Below are 15794 nucleotides of genomic sequence, written 5' to 3'. Positions count from 1 at the left end.
CAGGTTAACTTTCTGGTAGTGATAAACGACGTTGATTGATATCCTTGGCATCTCAATGAGAAATCAATAAAATACATATTTGTGGCTCCAGAGGGTGTCGATCAACATGTTCTTATTACTTGCATCAAATACATCACTTAGAAAAAAATTATTAGTGTCACCTTTGGCTGTAAGGATCTAATGGATTGTCCACTAGTGTTGAGACCCCCTTCTCACAGATTATCGAGCTCGATGGGTTCCTACAATGTGCTACATATTGCCAAAAGTTAATAGATGTGAAGCTATGCTAGATCCCCTCGGATGGTGATCACCTCTCTGTCACTAAGGAACTTCACAGCTACATGATATGTAAAGGTGATGGTTTTTAATGAATTGAGTAAAGGATAACTGAAGATAATATTATATATAGGTAACGAGTCAACCACTATTAAGTTCACCAAGTTTTTTAACTGTTCGTATTTCTCTCCTTAGGTAACTGTTAAAGTGATGGTTAATAATGACTCATTTCATTTGTCGGAAAAGCCATAGCATAGCCCGACCATAATTATCAGTCATTTGATCCCAAGGCTCACCTTATCAAACACCAACTTGAAGAGAATGTTCACAAAGTTGTAGGTGTTGATGAGGATACTACTGATCTGGTAGTTGGCTATCAGTTTGATCTCGGTGATAACATCATTTTAGGGATTACCATTATGGGGAAAGTCTTCATTAGTGAAGGCAATAGAAGGATTCGAGCCAATTTTGAATGTGAGAGTGACTAAATATAGCTCTCTCGATTGAAACATCTTCAAGTTTGCTCAGTAGAGTGAGTCTTCATCCCCTCTAAGTATGGGAGGAACTACGACAATAATATGACTTTCATGAACTAGGATTAGCCTGTTCATTATTTCCTCAAATGGAGCCTTCTTCAACTTCCCTAATTTGATCAACTACTTGATCAAGCTTTTAAGGTCTCGACAATCCTTTGTGTCATGACAATGGTCACAATGATTGGCATAATATTTCTTTATATCCTAAAGGTATATTCTAAAGGTAAGCTCTAGTCTTTATCAAATGTACTTTCTTGAAGTAGTTTTTATTTTGTATGGACTCCACTATCTCTGGCATGGAAACAATCAATTTAGTTGATTTTGGCCTTTTTATGATTGGGTTGTTATTGCTCCACATACTAACCCAGATGCTGGTTAAGATACTGGGTCAAATTCCTTTGAAGGTTTGTTCATCGTTCACCAAATGATCTCAGTGTAGTTGATTGTCTTCAAAATGAGGGCAAACAAAACAATGTGTATTGTGTCTCGGCATCCAGGCTTTATTATGGGAAGTCCTTTTCAGCGGGTGTCGGGTGGATTATGCATTGAATGAGAAGGGCATAGAGTTATGCTCCTAAACTGATATGAGATCTGTTGGTAAGCTCCAACAACTCAACTAACATCTTTGGTCTTTATAGGCCTAACGAATATCAAAATGGTCCTCCCTTTAGCTCCAGAGCTAGGGCGGCATGGGTTACTGCGGGTTCTATTTCCCTCACTTCTAACTTCTCCTTCTTGACACGAGTGATGAATGAGCTTAGTTGGTTAGGCCTTATATGGTTCTTCTAGAGCATCCAAAAATGGTTGGCACTAGCACATGTCACTCCGTCTAAAAGTACTTGTGTTGAGAGTCCCTTTATTTTTCCCTTTTCGAGTCTTGGCTTGTTCGACCAATTGATTCATTTTACAGTCTCTGTTGGCTCTCTTTGAGTCTCGTTGATTCTTCACAGAGGTTTTCTACCATCGAACTCCTATTATGTGCCGCCAAATCTTCTTGAGATTCTTGCTAACAACTTTGATTTACAATAATGCATAACTTAGATTCATTATTCTACTTTGATAATAGTTTCCTTTGTTATGTCATAAGTATGACGAACCCGGCTTGATATGGGTTGGCCTTATTTAGTCTTTGACCAGTCAAAGCAGTCTTTAGAACCTGGTTTCTATTTATAACTTCATAGATGTCTGTCCACTAAATGGGTCGGACCGGCTCGCGGTCTGCAGACCTTATAGGAAGAGTGATTTTTCATATGTTACATAGTATCATTTTGATATTTTTGTGGGAATTTTAAAAATAGTTTCAAGTTGGAGCTAGTTTTGTATTAGCAATCTTTTTTTGTGCTATATATATGTAATTGTTCATATTTATGCTAATTGGACAAGATGGAGAACTCCAATGTTGTGTGTAACTACACGAGCACATATGCTTTTTCCCAAGCAGGCCCTAAGACTTTAATTGTGTTAATTTAAACCCTGATATCACAAGAGGATTGGGATAGTGCTACTTTCGAAGAAAACTATGTGATTTAATATGTTACATCTATTTTTCAAATTCCCGTCAAAGTATAAAAAAATGATTTTAAGAAAAGAATTAATTGCCTCGAAAGCTTGCAATTGAAAACTATATCTATGTGACTTGGCCATTGGGCCAGTCGGACTCAGCACTGGCCAAAGCTATTCAGACTTTGACTAAGTCAAAGTGGGTTCGGGGCGTGCCTGTTTTTCTAATAGTTAAGATCGCACATTCTAAGTTAGCTAATGACGAGTTCGTTAGTCCACTCGCCTAATACCCAGCTCTAGTCATAAGTACTCACATCTTATGATATTTCATAATCATCTGATACTGGATATAAGCTTTGATTTTATGAAAAAAAGAACTTCTCAAATAAAATAAATCTCAATATCTAAAATATTAAGCGCAATATACGATAATTAGAGTGGTACTGAGTTTTTTCAGTATTTAAGCAATTATTACCTTTTTATTTGGTTTCTAAAAGCAACTATTCCAATTTAATATATCCTTATTAATATTTAAAATAATATTGTTGAATATACATTTGGAAATTCATAGAGACATAAATGAATATTTTAATGGTCACTACATTTTTAGAAGATTATCAGTTATATAACATAATTAATTACAATTGCTTGCCTTGATGAGAAAAACATATGAATCCAAAATTAAAATAAACTCTATTTTATCTAAATTATGAAGGGTAAAATGTCTGGTTCACATAGACCAAACATTTAAAATATCTTATTTAGTTAATAAATTTGTCCTAAAATGTTATTTTCTATCTTTTGAAATAATATTTTATTCTTATTATCATGCTTGATCAAATAAAAAGAAATTTAAAAAATTTGTACACTATTATAATTCTCACCAAGCAATGTACTAGTAATAACAACGGAGTCAACAAGAAGTAATAAAAGAGAAGGATGACAAAATAGAAGAATAGCCAAATTTAGGAAGAAAGTAAAGTGATTTATAAGATTTCCATAGAAGTTCTCCATATATGATTTTGTAAATTTAAAGAAATTAATTTCTTATGGATCAAAATTATTATTCATATTCCATATTAGTAAACTTTTTATAGCTTATAGAGAGATTTCGTATGAGTTTTTACAAAAATTTTGATATGATTATAAGAAATTTGAAGCAATTGAGCTTAACATTAGTATGACAAACAACTATAAGTCTAGATATGTATTATATGTAGCTTTTTTAATAAGGTCAAATCTTAATCTAAGCTTATAAATGAGAGTTCAAAGGTGGAGCCTAGGAGAGCAATTCCTTTGTACACAAAGCCTTCTAATAAACTCTCAGATCTTCTTGCTCTAAATTCTCTAATCTTTTTTGCTCTTTCAAATTGGTCATGTTAAAAAATTTAAGTATTACCCATCAACAATTTTAAATCTAATAGATGCGCTCTCACATCATCAACTTGATTGATATGAATCTAAATTTGACATATGTATACATGTTCATTAAATAATAAGAAATACAACGGCCCTAATGATTTCCTTGTATTTTTAACTGTTGATTTTACATCATCATTGCAGCTCATGAAAGCGAAATGTTAATAAGATTTTCATGGGGATATATATTTTGTTGATTTGAACATAAAATTATCATCTAGTAATATGAAAAGTAATTTGTAGTTCTTAGAATTATGCATTTATATGAAAAATATTGGACACACCCTTAATGTTTTTTCTTAGTCAAATTATAAATCTCAAATTAAGTATGAATTCTTCTAATGTCAAACTATAAGTGAAATATGATCTTAATTTTCAAAAAAAAAAAAAACAATTGATAAATCATTTTTGCGTAAAAGAATGACTAGAGACTATTATATAAACCTCTAGCCACTTTTAATGTGCCTAACAATTCAGTTATACCTCCTCAAGGCCAACTATGCCAGAGGGGGTTTGAACTCTCGACCTGAGGGTCTTATACCATGAATCTCAATCAACAGAGCAGAGTACACGACACTCATTTCATCAAACGGTGAAACATAGATAGTAAAATATGCGGCTTGAATTCACAACTCCAGATACAACTAATCCTTTAATCAAAAAGGCAAAGAGTCCTTTTGTCATATTATATTCTAATCTTGATTTATACATTACTTTTAGTCATATTTTAACAAATTTTCAATGCAAATTTCAATGGAACATTTCTAGAAGAAAGAAGTCTTTACTTACAAATCAGGATGCCAATTTGGAAAAGTTTGTAGCTCAATATGATGAAGTTACCATCAAAACAAATAGTTACAATGCATTTAAATTCAGAAAAAAAAAATAAAAAAAAAATAAATCAGTGGACACATTCCAAAAGGACACGTGTAGAAATTTGACCTGAAGTTTCTTCCTCGGTCAACGGAAAAAGTCAAGGGAAAATTCATGGAAGTATATTTTCGAAATGAGCACGAGAGAATATGAGCATCTTGGGTAGCTGGGGTCCACAAAATGTAGGGGCGGCTGCGCTGTCATTCTATTTAGCACGCCAGGATTTAGTTGGCTAATGAACTGTTTAATGTTGAAAGCAAAGCCTGGAAAAAAAAATTAACTTTTTTTTTTTTTATTTGATAATTATTTGTTAGGAATTTTTTTATTTGATAATTATTTGTTAGGAAAAGTTAAATATATAGCATATAATTCCTATGCATTTACATATCTTACAAATAAAATTATATTTATATTTGTAACAATTAAGTATTAAAAATTATGTATGTAAGGAAATATTTGAGTTTTAAAAAGTTAATTATAATGACATTTTTTAGGTGATATTAAAGATTTGAGAGTTATATATGTAAATAAAAAATTTTAGGTGCTAGATATCTAAATATATAAGCATATTATAGTATTGTTCAATCTTGATTTGTCTATGAATCATACTAAATGAATAAAGTACATGAATTTTTTTCGTACTCTAAACCTTTTTCGAACTTCAAACTTTTTCAAATTTCAATTTTTTTTTTAAATTTTCAACTTTTTCAAATTTCAATCCTTTTTCAAAATCCAAGCTTTTTTTAAAACCCTGAAACTCCTTCAAATTTCAAAACATACAAAACTATAAATATTTTTTAAACTTCAATTTTTTTCCAGTTCTAAAATTTATTCAAATTTCATAACTTTTCAAACTTCAAACCTTTCCAAACCCTCAAACTCCTTTTTCAGACTTTAAATCTTGAAACCTTTTATTAAAATATCAAAACCTTTTCGAACTCAAACCCTTAGAATTTCAAGGCTTCATTTTGAAACTTCAAACTTTTCAAAACTTCAAACCTTTTAAAATTTTCAAAAAATTCAAAAATCCAAACCTTTTTGTTCTTAAATTAAAATGAATTTTCAAACAACCTTCAAACAACACTCTAACAATCTTCAAACATCTTTCAACCAAACTTCAAAAAAACTTCAAATTAAACTTCAAATCAACCTTTAAATAACCTTCAAATCAACCTTCACACCAAATTTGAAATCAACATTCATATCAAATTTCAAATCAACATTCAAACCGAACTTAAAACTATTCAAATTAAACTTCAAATCAACCATCAAATTAAACTTCAAATCAAATCTTTAACTCAAATCCTTCAATCCAAATCAACTCAAATTGCACATTCAACCCAATTTAACTCACATCAACTCAAATTAAGCCCTTGAAATCAAACCTTCAACTCCAATTAATCCTTTAATTTAAACCAAATCAACTCAAATCAAGCCTTCAACTCAAATGAACTCTTCGAAATTAAAACTTCAAATCAAATATTTCACATCAATCTTTTTAAACCAAATCAATCAAATCCTACATCTTAAAATCAAACATAACTCCTCAATTATTCTACATTCTCATCCCCAAAGTACACTTTCTTCCCAACGATTGTTAATTCCATTCCTGTGCCTTTTCATGACATTTCTGTCTCAAATTTTAAATTCAAAGAAAATCTTTTCAAACCCTTAAACTCCCTCATTTGAAAATCTCTTTAAATGTTGAATCTTTTTATTTGAAGATACCAAACATATAATACTATATAATTGTTGGTTTTTTTTAGGGTTTGATTTTGAAAATAAAATGTGTTGTGAACCATAATGACTCATCAGAGCTATGGTGGAATCAACTAGGTTAGTCAAGTTGAACTGTGGAGTATAAGTGGATATGCTTCTCAAGGATATGCAAATGTTAGGGAAATATTCTTTGACGGGTTCAAAACATGATTTAAGGAATTAAAGTCATTTTATCCAATCTTCTTTATGCACTCAGAAGAGGGGAATGAAGAGAGTTACTCATATTTGTCACTAGTCACATTTACAATTTATACTTTACTTTTCTTGCTCTCCACTTACATCATTGCAAGGGAGGATAGATTTAGAAGCTAATAATCATCAATCCAAAACCTAATTAAATAGAAATTTTGTAGGATTTACGCTTTACACTTGCTTTAGATACTATAGGAATAGTTCGTAGAACTTTTAACTCAATCTAAATTTCAGTCTAAGAACAAACTCAGTAGGCTAAAACTTTTTCTAAGTTTAATTCTCTTGTTCCATGTGGGATCAACATTTCAGATTCAAAAATATGATATTATTGATACGCGCGTGCACATTCATGAGCCCCCGGAGTGTAGATGCACCTAGAAGCGGTATTAGAGGGAAGCCAATGACTTTAAAAATTCAAAAAATGGGGAATGCCTAAAAGTGCTTGGCACATGGCTTCAAAATGGATGAATTGGAAAGATAATATCAAGTTTAAAAGAGTAACCAATAGGCAGCTTCAAATGTATGGTTTTTAGTTTAGCTAAATAATTGAGTGGGTGTGTTTGAGGGTGAGATTTTTGGTGATTTTTTATTTTATTTTGAAATTTATAAGGATTTGACAATTAAGAAAAATTTTGTAATGATTGTGAAAGCTTCCTCAATATTTTAGTGAATGAAGTGGACGTTTTGAAGATTTTATTTTGAATTTAAGTGAGTCAAGTGAATTTAAAAAATGAAATGAAAATGATGAAGAGAATTACATTTTTATTTTACTTTTATTAATTTTTTTATTGATAATCTTGATTATTGAATTATTTTTCAAAATTTTATTGATTTATTTGATTTTATGAAATTTTCTTAATATTATTTTCTTATATATATATATATATGTATGTATGTATGTATTTATGTTTATATATACCATTTTTTTTAAAGAATAGCCTGAGGCTATAATACGAGCCCCGACCATCTCTGATGCGGTATGTTTAAAATTTTATTTGTTTGTTTTGATTTATTTTAAAAAATTAAATTTTATTTATTAAAAAAATTTTAGAAATTTTTTATCTATAGATTTTGAAAATTTTCGTTAAGTTAATTTCAATTTCAATTTAATTTAATTTTCTTAATAAATTTTGTTTTATTTTTGAAAATTTATGGATTTTTTATGATTTTATTATTTTATTTATTTTGGTACAATATTAGTCTCCTTTTAACTTACTGTGAACTCTATAATCAAATGACTAAAAAGAGGAATCATTCAAAGTGAGTGAAGCCGAGTGATGTGGTTCAAGGAAAGATCTACTAGGAAGATCCAAGTCTCTAGGGTCAAAGGGTTGCTTGGGGCATGTCAATCCTATAGTAACTTGAATAGAAAGTCAATAAATTGAGCTTAATCAACTCAACCAAAGGTTGAAGGTTCAATGTCAATACATGAAAGCACTACGAGTCAAGAAATGATTCAAATTCTAATTGGTCTGCATCTTATTAATAGTCCGCAAGGCAGAGTCACTAGGAAATACTACGACTAAACCTTAAGTTCTATAGAGAAAAAAATAGACTTCATAAAAAAGAGGCCCGCAAATGGACCTCCAATAAGTGTGATATACAGGATAAATACATTGCACTTATTGGCATTGGCCAAAATGATCAATAAGACCCAAAGGAATGTTCAAGTAACAATACTTAAAACAAACAAGAAATTGAATTTGAATCAAATTGGAATAAAATTTTCTACCTAGGAATCTTAACCAAAAATTTTCCAAAGAAAAGATCAAATATGGAATGTAAATTTTTGAATTTCAATTTTAATCTGTTGTTTCAGATTTTTCTTTTTTAAATTTAAAATTAAAACTATAAAAACATTTTCTTAGGGAGTCTTAGGCAACAAAAGCCTAAGGAAAGTTGAAAGATTGTTTGAAACTGTTTCTTCAAAGAAAAAAAAATCTTAAATCCAAAAAAGGAAAAAGTGAAAATGATTAGCTTAAGATAGAAAGCTCAATGGCTAACATCCATCTTAAGACTAATTAGAAGAATAGACTCATGGTAAAATCCATGGGGACTCACATTTACCACTGAAACTAATTAAGAAAAGGATGACGTACTCCATTTAATATGGTCTCATACAAATTATCAAAGATTGATTTACATCTGATCAACTCATCCGTCCAGCTAATATCGGTCGGCCAGATCATCCTCGCCGACTGTTTTCAGAAATTCAACCTGTCACTTAAACTTAAAGGGCCAACAGATTGACAGTCCCCATCAGAAAACAAACTGGCAACAATCAACTCTCCTTTTTCAGCCCCAATCAACCAATCAAAAGACAACAAGACCCCAGGCCCACGAGGATATAATTAGTAGAATAGCCTATGCAACTTGTAATTTTTCTTCATTGATTTCAACCTATCATAAATAGATGTGTTTTCATCATTCAATGTCAGATAAATTGTTATTGTGAGTAAGTACATTTCAAATAACACTCATAATGGTTTAGAATAGAATTTTCTTTAATATTAATCATTGCAACCATGTTATACTTATATATAATTTTTTAGTACAACCTATGCTTTATAATGTTTTCTCTCTATTTATCATCAGCATAACTATATTTTTAAATCATTTAATTTTTTTAACTATGTCTCTCATAGTTGGGTTCATGTATGTAATAATATCATTGATTCTCATTACTAAAATCTTACTTTTACCATAAATCACCTAGATTCATTGGTTCAATTCATGATTCAGTGGAAAATCAGGCAATTGAAGAGCAAGCCTCAAAAATACTTTTGTGCACCATCATTCATGATGAGAACGAAGCATACAAGGCGTATCGTACCTACACACACTAGATATGATTTAGTGTTAGAAAGGATCAAGTCAGCTACTGGCCAAATACCATTGAAATTTAACAGGAATTCATGCGAGGATCCAGTGTCACGAAAATTCCTAGCATTAGTTCACCAACGTTGTGTTACACCCAACTGATGATAGATATAATTGAGCGTCAAAACCATCGTTAACTTTGTGTTTTCTTTATTTATTCAATTGAAACAATTGTTGTGCCGTTATAATTAATTTATATGACAGTGAATTTTATTATTACTCACTGAGATATTTGTTGTACTGAAGAAAATGATCGGTACAACCCCGTTGTTTCGTGCATTTTACATTTTTATAAGTCACAAGATTAACACGACACCCATAATTTGAAGAATATGTTTGGTACTACCTTGTTGTTCTGCATCTTCTCGTGAATATAGTTTACAAAATTAACATAACACCCATAAAATAAAATTCTAATTAATAATTTACTCTGGAACATATGAAATGGCATTACAATAAATGTTGTACTAAAGAAATTTATTGTTACAACCCTGCTGTTCTGCACTTTTTATGTGAAAATAGGTCACAGAGTTAACATAACACCCAAAATATGACATAACGTGATAGTATCAGATATGTTGAAGAAAATGTTTGGTACAAACTTGTTTTTTCTGCTCTTATTGTATGGTTACATTTCATGAAAGTAAGAAAAGGAATGAAGAGAAAGATAACTGTGATCTTTTCGAATGAAAACGACTAGGAAGTTAATGAAAATAAAATAATATCAAAGGGAAGGCATATCATTAATAGCTAATGCGTCAGGTGAACACACGTCTATTCTGATAAATTACAACAATCTTAGGCTCCCTGTTTCTTAATGGTCATACAATACAAGGCATACACAAATTTAGCCCTAAAGATAGGCATCTTTTCAGCCCAACCCGGTGTTCTGTCCATGATGTGTTGACTCCCTTGGAAATCAAGGTCTCCAAAAATCTACATGCCTACATTACAAAATCAAAATCGTTAATTTCATGTGGGATGTCTTACACCTCTTGGAATGGCCACTCTGTGATGTTCGATTGAACACTCCACCAACAACCTTGTGTACAAGGTTGATTTGTCAATCAAGAGATAATTAAAACTAGCGTCTGTTTTGGAGGCATAAATTCCAGGAGATTATTTATTAAAAAAAATACATACTATCTTCGTGAGCATTGAATGATGAAGGGGACTTGCCAATGAGTCAAAAAGAAAGCCATGTCTTCATCTTGATTTCCTCTACCAATAGAGTCCAATGGTAATTGTTCACAACAGTGATGAGTACTGATTCAGAATTATCCACATTACGTTTATTTATATGGCTCACAAAAAATTTGGCATCCTTAAGCAGATTAAAGGATGTGTAGTGCAGCAAAAAAAGGATAGATTGGTGTCTAATGACTGCATACTTGTAACATTACAAGATAAATATTCAAACCTGCATAGTGTAGATTAGAAATATACAGAAATGGCAAATATAATCCTGGATGTATGTATTATTAGATGATTTTTTTCTTCGTTTTGATGGACGCAAGGATTATTAGATGGTTTTATGTTCAGTACAACACTGTTGTATCTGAAAGTTCTCTTTAATACAACGTTGTTATATTACAGTACATGAAGTACATTTAAATTATTATTTTAAAACAACATTTGTCTACGTTATAAGTGATTTATGGGTTATTTGATAGTTAACGCTCAGTGCAACGCGGTTGTATCTGAATTTTTTCCTCGGTACAACCGTGTTTTTTTTTTTTTTTTTATATTCTCTTTTTAAATAACTTACTTTGGAAACCTTACAACCTTGTTGTATTGAATAAATTTATGCAGTACAATAACGTTGTCTTCAAACAAATAAAAAGAAATAACTTTCAAATGCATAATATGGGAGATGATATTGCTTCTAACGTGAATGATTATAGGCATCGAAAGATAAAAAATTAGGCAATAGATTTTAAATACCAATTTAGTGGCGAAGACCCTTGTGTGTATAAGCAAGTTGTATTACATGCAAATATGATCCTTTTGTTGCATAAGACGTTATAATGAACATATTTTATTAACGGGCTAAAGCATTATGTAAAATAGTGGTGATGTTGTTAAAGAATAAGCAATGTTGAGCTACTAATAACTGCTAAAATGACCAGTTCTGGAAGAAATAGCATGTTTGTCTTAAATCAAAATGAGGAGATTCGATGAATAGGGAAATAAGGATGGTGAAAATACGTGAGTGGACGAAACCCCAAAAAGCCGGAGTTTACCCTGCTTCAAATGCGATACTGTGAAAATATTATGTGTCTTTGTCAGGTCAGGTAAAGTTCACCTTTTTTTATCAAAATAATTAAAATTATATATGTACACGTGGTAATTTTTCATTGGAGTCAGGATGTAGAATAACGTCCAAACTCCGCGCAGAATATTTTTTTTGATTTGAGATGGTTATAGTTGTTTGCAAAATCATGTGGCTAGTGTTTAATATAAAAAAGGGCCATTTATATGCATATCATCCAATTTATATATATATTTATATATCTAATACCTGAACTTCAATTTTTACATGTCTACCACTCAAATCTTTTTACCACTTAAAAAACACTGATTTTAACTTTTAAAAAATGAAATAAATATTTTCATACGCAACTAAGATTGTTTGTATGTAAAAATTGAACATTAAGTGTTTGATATATAAACAAATAAGAACTAGTGGTATGCATATAAATCTTCTTTTATAAAAAAATATATTTTAATTAGTATAATATGTGAATGATAGCAATAACTTATAAAGAATGCAATTGAAATTTACGATTTTGTGGAAACAATCTCCTTTTAAAATTGTTGGGCAATGAATTCTTCCATTCTAAGAATAAAATCAATGATTTTCACGCCCTAATCACAGGCTAATAGAGGGAGAATATTATGTATGAAATTTACAAACATGCGAACTTCTTGTACAATCATGTTCTACAATACTATTATACACACATGTATAACAGTGTCGTACATTATTGTATAAAGAGTTAGCGCATACAGACCCCATACCTAATATTTTTTCTTAACCAAGATAAAATCCTGGTTGGAGACAACCGGATCTCACATCTGCCAAGTTTAGCCCCACTTAGTGTCGCCAACCTGTTTGATATTTAGCCTCATCCAATTCAAAGATCACATTTTTTTCTCACCAGATGGAATTTTACTACTCTTATTGTTATTTCATAAACAATCAAGCCATCATTCAAACTCAACACACTACTCGTATTTCAAATCCTTAAAAGAAGAACAAAAAATCATTTAAGACATACTTCGAAAAATAAAAAAAATATCATGAATATAACTTTAGAAGGATGCATATCAATCAGATTCATCGTAGTCCAGATGCTATAATTTCTCTATTCGGCTGCCTAATCACAAATCAGTATTGATTTTAATATCAAAAATATACATCAAAATCAAATTCTGAGCTGCACAAGCATTTCCAATTATTAAAGCAAAATCCTAAACCCCAAAGCTTTACAACAGCTTAGTGAGGATTTGACAGCAAAATAACGAATCACAGAGAAAAGTAATTAAGAGTGCATATTACATTAGGACTCCAAACGTAGTTCGGATTCCAATAGTAGATGTGTTATAGGAATATCCCGCTGTGTTACAGAAATATTTAATCAACATTATTTGTAAAAAATGAAGTGTTATTCGAGTATTATGTGGTGTTATTCGATTATTTTGCGGTGTTAGCGGTGTTATTGAAAAAATATTCTCCCGTGTTACTTGATTTGGGGTTATGTTATTTGGCATATTTCTCGCGTTATTTTAATATTTCCATAACATTTCATTTCAAATACAAAAACAAAAGAACAAACAGTAAGTAATAAATAAAATTGCAATACGACCTGGTTGGCAGTTCACTAACCTCCGTGAAGGACCGCTTGCTTCTCCAATGGCCGCGTGCCGGCCACCGGGACCCGCCGCCTCCTCATCAAGAAACAAATCATCTTCATCAAGAAACAAGTCATCATTCTTCCGGAACACAGCGTGGATCAATACAACCACCACTCCAATCAACAAAGAGATCAGAATATTCATGATAGCTCCGGTGACCAGGAGAAACGCGAGAGAGTATATAAACTGGGTGATGAGAATATGTAGGTCATAGATAGAGAGTCCCAAAAGGAAAGTAGGCTCATCCCGGAGGAAATAGAGGAAAAGCCAGGAGAACATCACGACCACGAAGACGATCAGTGAGATCGGGTGCCAGAGGATGCTCAGAAAGACGATGAAGAGGACGATGAAGCCGTAGTCCATGGCGAAATAGATGACGTTGGTTCGAATCCGGAGATAGGTTTCGCCGCGGCTGAGCGGAAGGGAGAAGGAGCGGAAGTGGAGCATCTCGAGCCATGTCCCTCGAGTCGCGAGAACTGATCGGCCGCGAGCTTTGGCGCGGGAGATGTAGTCGAGGGGTGATGATTCGCCGGGGGGCTTGGGGAATGTGCCGTAGGTCCCCATTTTGATCGATTTCTTTTCCTGCGGCTAGGGTTTGGAGAGGATGGGAGGGTTGAGTTATGCATCGGATCGCCGGGGGGGGTGGGGGAGGGGGCGGCGGGCCCTCGGAGAAGATGATTTCTGCAATTGTAACCTAGTTTGAAAGATTGGATTTTTCACAGACTAATTGGGGTTGATAATCACTGTTTTGGAGATCTCGATGACGACAATTATAAACTGCAGCACCACGTAATGATTTTGGTGGATGGCTTCGTGCTGCGTGAATTGATAATATGACGATGAATATAATCATAATATAATCAAATTTATACGAATCTGCGGCTATCTATTTCCACACTTGAACATACTTTATAACTCAATATTGTAAATGGGAAAAAAAAATTTCTCCTCGCCTTAGCATAAAATACTTAAGAATGTGATTTACATTTTTATATTTTTTGATTTTATGTACGGTTAGTTATTCATTATTAGAATTAATTTTTTAGATAATATAAATTTAGAAAATAAATATAATTAAAATAACAGATGTTCATAAACATAATAAGATTAATAAATTATTCTAATGATTTAGTTGTGTTGTGTAATAGCTTAGTTCTATTTTTGTTTAGAGGTGTTGTGTGGTGGACATCTTTGATGGCAAAGAAAATATTGGTCTTAACTCAACAAAAATGTTCGATGCATGCAGAAAAGTAAATGATATGATATGAGATTTAAAATGAAAAAATTATTGTGCATAGCCAAATCAAAATAATCTACTTTATGATTGAAATTAGAGTATTACTCTTCTCTCTAATTGAAGATGATTTGATTGCAATATTTATTTAGCATTGTGTTATTAGAATAACAATTATAAAATGATAACATTAATTAAGCGATAGTAATTAGGTTAAATATATTATTTGGGTTAGAACAGTTGTAGTTGAACTACAATAGTTATGGTTGGGCCATGATGACTAAAGTTAGGATAATGTTATAGTTATGCTACAAGAGTCTGTGATCGTTGACAATTGTTGATGATTATTAATTACAAACTCTTTTTATAAGTATAAACTTACGGTCTGTTTGGGGCAGCTGTAGATTATTTTTAATCTGCTAATAAGCAGATTATCCGGATAATCTGATAATCTGCAGATTATCAGGATAAGTTGGTTTGTTGTTTAGGGAGCTTATTGGCAGTTGTTGTTGAATAAATGATCATTCTGTCTCTGTTTGGTGAAGGTGTTTGCAAAAGAACAGAATGGAGAAAATAATTAAAAAAACAGAAGTCGCAAACTGTTACAGATCAGTTTAAGAAAATAAAATACACTACTTACTCTCTCGTGAGTATCAAAAGAAATACAATTACAACTACAATTAAAAATATTAAAATATTTAAAAACTCTGACGTCGTCTATTCTTAGCCGCACTATCCTCTTGGGAAACCATCGTACCCCGATCACTGTCGGTAGTGAAATATGTTGGAATGTCAGTCCAATGGAAGAAACTGCAATGCACTGAAACGCCCCTCCAATAACCGTAAAATTGTCTCTCACTGCTATGAGGCTGTCGTGATGTAAGTAATGGAGTCGGCAGTCTGCAGTAACACAATACAACTCAGGATGTCCCTGAAATCCTAAAGCTCATGCTGCTACAGAGATAAAACAACAAAAAAAAACATTTTTCAGATTAGAAAATTAAATTAAGTTCTATATAGCTACAAAAGGACCGAATTAAACGAAAATCGTATTGACCTAAATAAGCATAAAAAAGAAATGTGAGTGTGTGATCTTAAACAAGTAACTACACCAACCCACGTGTCTGTCACTAAAAGGAGATACTGGACTTTCAAAAAAATGAGTTATTGGTTGTGTTAACCGACGG

At 31.9% G+C, this 15794-nt stretch overlaps 1 protein-coding gene across 1 annotated transcript; it reads right to left on the bottom strand.

Moving 5' to 3' along the window:
* Window positions 1–10159: 10159 nt before the first annotated feature.
* Window positions 10160–14263, bottom strand: LOC110020300 (PRA1 family protein F3-like). Its single transcript, XM_020718354.1, has 3 exons — window positions 14039–14263; window positions 13345–13998; window positions 10160–10399 (listed from the first exon to the last, which is right to left on the bottom strand). The coding sequence occupies exons 2-3, from the start codon at window positions 13935–13937 to the stop codon at window positions 10375–10377; spliced, it is 618 nt and encodes a 205-aa protein (XP_020574013.1). The 5' UTR covers window positions 13938–13998; window positions 14039–14263; the 3' UTR covers window positions 10160–10374.
* Between the last annotated feature and the right edge of the window lie 1531 nt (window positions 14264–15794).

Source organism: Phalaenopsis equestris, unplaced genomic scaffold (assembly GCF_001263595.1).
Source record: "Phalaenopsis equestris unplaced genomic scaffold, ASM126359v1 Scaffold000094, whole genome shotgun sequence".
NCBI lineage: Eukaryota > Viridiplantae > Streptophyta > Magnoliopsida > Asparagales > Orchidaceae > Phalaenopsis > Phalaenopsis equestris.
This window is presented reverse-complemented; position numbering and strand designations above follow the sequence as displayed.